This window comes from Apaloderma vittatum, unplaced genomic scaffold (genome assembly GCF_000703405.1).
Source record: "Apaloderma vittatum isolate BGI_N311 unplaced genomic scaffold, ASM70340v1 scaffold39496, whole genome shotgun sequence".
Taxonomy (NCBI): Eukaryota; Metazoa; Chordata; class Aves; order Trogoniformes; family Trogonidae; genus Apaloderma; species Apaloderma vittatum.
In genome coordinates this window covers 17,764-22,295 of record NW_009720817.1, presented here as the reverse complement: position 1 = coordinate 22,295, position 4,532 = coordinate 17,764, and the positions used below count along the sequence as shown (strand labels likewise).

The window sequence follows — 4,532 nt, the reverse complement described above, 5'->3', positions numbered from 1 at the left end:
AGTGAAGATACATCAAGCATTTTTTTATGTACTGCCTAACTTTTGCACCTGGGGTGCTTCAGTTTTTTACCCACTCAACAGTGCTAAAATGTTATGTATACATGGGTGTTTCTATATATATAAAATTTATTTATTTTTTAATGCTGATGCAGCAGCACATACATGTTTCCAAGTCTGTAAGAGAGACACTGAGGTGGATTGGGGATGCAGGAGAGTGAAGCACTTGTGGAAATCCTTCAGCTCTTCCTCCTGTTGGAGCTGTCAAGTTGCCTTGATGAGAGGGGTATGTGTTCCAGAGGAGCAGGGATTGCTATTTCTGGCAGTAGGAAAATGCACAGGCACGGATAAAGCTGTCATTTACTCTGGTGTTTTGACAGGAGCTGATGATCTTTTGTTTAAAACAGTGGGTGAAGTCAAAATGAGTGTTTTGAAGCTGATGTAAAGACAGAGGATCTGAGCTGGGTCCCATCTAGACAATCAGCACAAAATCAGGAAACTTTGTCTTTGGGAAAGGAGCAAGTCCTGAACGTTGATGATCGATCTGCCCTGGCTGTGTCTGAGTAGTTCTCAGGGGCCCAAGGAGTGCTCCACACTTTGTTTTAATCTCTCTGTGTCCTGGGGTTCTTCTGCTCTGCTTCCCCCATCCAAACTCGGCTGACAGTGAAATGCTTTGAGGAAAAAACCCAGAGCTGTCAGAGACAAGCCATGCCATCTGGTGACCTTAATTTCTAACGGGGAACAGGTAAATGTTTGTGATTTGTAGCCAGAGGGATGGGTAAAATAGCCAAAGCAGGGTGACTCATTTTGCCAACTGTTGTCAAACACGTCGGCTTTGTCACTGTGCTCATACCACACGCCAAGGACAGTGTCACTGTGGGGTGCACAGAGGGGCTGGGAAAGGAGCTTAAAGGTCACACCGTTGAAACCAGCCCCATCTAAAAGGACATTTCTCTGGTTTTGCTTTATTCCTACACTGTGTTGGTGGATGCCCGTGTCCAAAGGGCCTTGCTAAAATCAGAATGATCTTCACTTGGATGGTTGGACACGGCTCTCCCTGACAGGCAGGGCTTGGGATGACAAGGTCTGACTTTGGTGTGATCCAAGGGGAGCGAAGCTTTTGGCAGTTAACACAGAGAAATGAACTGCCTCGGTTCTGAAGCTGGCTTAGAACGCAAGCTCGCCCCATTTGGCGACGGTGGTCACCGGTGAGCAAGAGCTGTAAGGAGCAATCCCTGAAACATGAAGCAAAAGCTGATGTATGGGTGCTTTTCTGAAGGGTTGTTCAAACTGGTGGTAAAGTAGAAGCCAGACTAGATCCAATGGAAATGCACGTGTCTCAATGTCATCTTTCAAATCTGGCATAAAACTGAATTCTTGATGAGCTGTGCCCTTATTGATCTTAACGGTGTGAGCTGAATAGGGTCATTGGTTTTGCCAAGTTCTGAAACTAATCATTAGTTCCTGTTATACTGTGCTTTTTCTCAGCCATTTTAATTGCATGCAGTGTTTTTCTTTCTGTCGTGAATCATGGAGGTGTGCTATTGAATAGCTGCTGCTGTCTATTAGACCAGTTTCTGTGGCGAGCAGTGTGGTCGCTTAATACTCTCTTCTTACCTCTTAATGGAGTTTGTGTAGTTTTCCTTGGGGTTTTCAAAGCAATCTGAAAAGTTTAGATAGAAGGTGGGCTGAAAGGCCAGAAGATGCTTATTTTTTCCTCCTTTGATCACTGAAAGCCTCGTTGAAGAAAAAAATCAAGTGACTCTGACTCACACAGTCATCAGAACATATATATATGGCCACTAATATTTTTGGATGCAGGAAAAATGCCCTCAGCACTTTGCAGAACAAACTGCTGATACACGGCAGCTGTTCCTTTGTTAAGCCAAATACTAATATTGTGTTACTCGCATCAGTAATTTTTGGATGTGTGGTTTTCAAGAAAGACCAAAACAAAAATAGCATTTGAATTGCAAGCTTAGAAATTGTGTGGTTTTACAGAGACTTCAGAGCTGACAAAAGAACGGTTTTTATCGTGTGGGAAATGTTAATAGTCAAGTGCATAAAATGTGTGTTATATAAATAATGCAGCAGTATAGTTCAGCACATTATCTCTGCTCTCTGCGACGGAGCCCGAAGCATTTTCTTGACCCAAATCACACAGAAAAATCAAAGATATAACTCTTCTGCTGTTCTTAAAAGTAAAGAGAGCTGTAAAGAAAGTCTCAGCTTTGAGAATTCTGGTGTTTCTTTTTATTCGAGAAGAGAATAAAGCCTTTGAAAATATATTTAATCTGCCGTACACTTAACTGTGATGCTGATTCACACTCAGGATTGTTTAAAACAGAAAGCAGGGGCAATCCTCTTCCCACCCCTCTGCAGCAATCAGATGCCTGCAAGAGTAAACATTGGGTGCTTAAACCAACGTAGCTTCACCTATCCCCTGCTACAAATGTTGAATTAATAGTGTGGCGAGTGCTCCGAGAAAATCAACAACGGTGCTTTTGTTGCTGTTGTTGTTCGCTTTTATTTATTTTCTTAGACAACTGCTTTCCATTATAAATAAATAAGGCATGAAGGTTCTCCATACTGTTACCGAGCCGGTAGCCACAGTCGTGCATGTGGCTCCTAAAGTTTGGGGCCACAGAGCACCTGAAAATGCAGTGTGTGGGAGAGCGGAGCGGTTGGTGGTGGTTAGAGGAGGAGACCTCTGAAGAAGGTATGGTTTGGGCACTGCACTCCTGCCGACTTACCTGCGTGATACTCAGCTTCACCAAAGTGGGTATCTTGGGGAGCATTTTTGCATTAATTCCAGAGTGAACAAAAAAAAGGTAGGTCCTCCTAACATCAAGGTCCTGGGCTTGGAGAATACTTACATTTTAACACCCTCCAAAGCCACATTCTCATGTATTTATCTCAGCGTTTCAAAAAACCCCAACCATTTACCCAAGATTTTGCGAAAAAAACAGAACCCAAAACTGGCCTCAAGTTTCTGCAGGTGGGTACAGACTAGGGAGCTTACACTGCACCGCTCTGTTTCTGTGGCTCAATGCTCAGGGTGTCGCCTCAGCTGTAATGAAATTCTGCTTCTCTGCCTAAAACACGTGTCTGACCGTACAAGGCCAACACCTAGTTCATGAAGAATGGAAACTGGTGATTCCTGAGACTGCAGTGGCCTTTTGGCTGTGTGTTTGCATGTCTGTGGAAGCAAAAGTGAGGAGATTTCAGTGCTGGAGAGTGAACGGCAACATGAGAGGTGACAGCCTTTGGAGACAAGAAAGGTTATTTTCAGCAGAAAACTGAAATCTGTCCTCTCGACCGGGGAGGTGTTCAGAGCAGAAGTGGAGGCGAGGGGGGGCAATGTGTGATCAGCGCTACTGCCAGGGCCAGAGCTCCTGATGCCATAAAGATGCTTTGTCCTTCTGCTTGCATGCGAGTCACTGGGAGTCAGTTTTGCAAGCCCATGCAAGATGTGTTTGAGGAGTTTGCTACAGTGGGGCAACGGCAGCCTCTTGAAGAGCACAGCACAGAGGGCTGGTACCCAGGCCGTGAGATGACAGCGTGTCTCATACTGTAATAGCACTTCTTGTCTAGCTTACGGGAAAGCCTTGGCCATCAAGTTCCTACCAGGCACAGTGTTTCACCTGGGCTGAAATACTGGGGCAAATTGAAAGCGAGGAAATCCCGTATGCCTACAAAGTCTGGAGAGTATGGACTTGAAATACTAAGTGACGCTGATGAAGACGGAACAGTCAGTTTCATGTTTCTCTTCAAGTTTTTCCAGTTGCAATGAGCTTGCATTGTAAAGAGCTGAAAAACCTGACTGATAAGAGAATGGCTTAAATAGCAAGAACATCCTGCCCTTTGGGGAAGGTGAAGGTGTAGACAGAAGTCTCTTGGGTGCAAGCATAGGTTCTCAGCTGTAAAACTGGAGGGCTGGGCTGGTGTGCTGGAGCAGCCTCTGAAGTTTCTGATGGCTTTTTGTTTTACTCTGAAACATTCCACTCCAGCTGGAGGATGCTGGAGGACATCCAGGCTTTCGCTTGCAGATAACTGGCTGTAAGACAAGCTGAAAAGGGTGGAGGAGGTGATCGGTTTTCTTTTTTTGTGGTGTGGCTTACGTTGCTGTTGCGATGTCTGGCAGCGGCAGCAACTCATGCAGAGATCCGCCATACAGTTTCTGAAATCCTCTAACTACAATGTACAATTGTCCCAACGAGTTGTCCGGAGCCCAAGCATGAAAAAGCGAGTTGAGTCTCCGTGACATTTTCTTGCTTGTAGACCTCTTGAACCTTCAAAGCAGTGGGGCCACGTGGCATTGCCTGGGGCTGAAGAGAAGACTTGGCTGTTGCGATTGCACGTGGGAGTTTGCAGAGAGGCAGGGCTCATTTGCTGCTCTTGTTTTTCACCTTTGTGGCATTGATGTCTGCTTTTGTTTTCTGGATGCGGGAGAAGATCTCCTTAAAGAGAGCCTTGTACTCGGGCTGGCTCTGCTCCAGCCGCTTGTCCACAGCCTCCACGTGTTTGCTGATGGG

The 4,532-nt window shown here is 45.5% G+C and overlaps 1 protein-coding gene across 1 annotated transcript in view; it reads right to left on the bottom strand.

Annotated features, from left to right (window-relative positions):
- Nucleotides 1–4,382: 4,382 nt before the first annotated feature.
- Nucleotides 4,383–4,532, bottom strand: part of CDR2L (cerebellar degeneration-related protein 2-like) — a 17,887-nt gene continuing 17,737 nt past the window's right edge. The window contains 1 exon segment of the mRNA XM_009871125.1: nucleotides 4,383–4,532. This exon segment is cut by the window's right edge and continues 20 nt beyond it. Within this exon segment, the coding sequence (XP_009869427.1) occupies nucleotides 4,383–4,532 (150 nt within the window).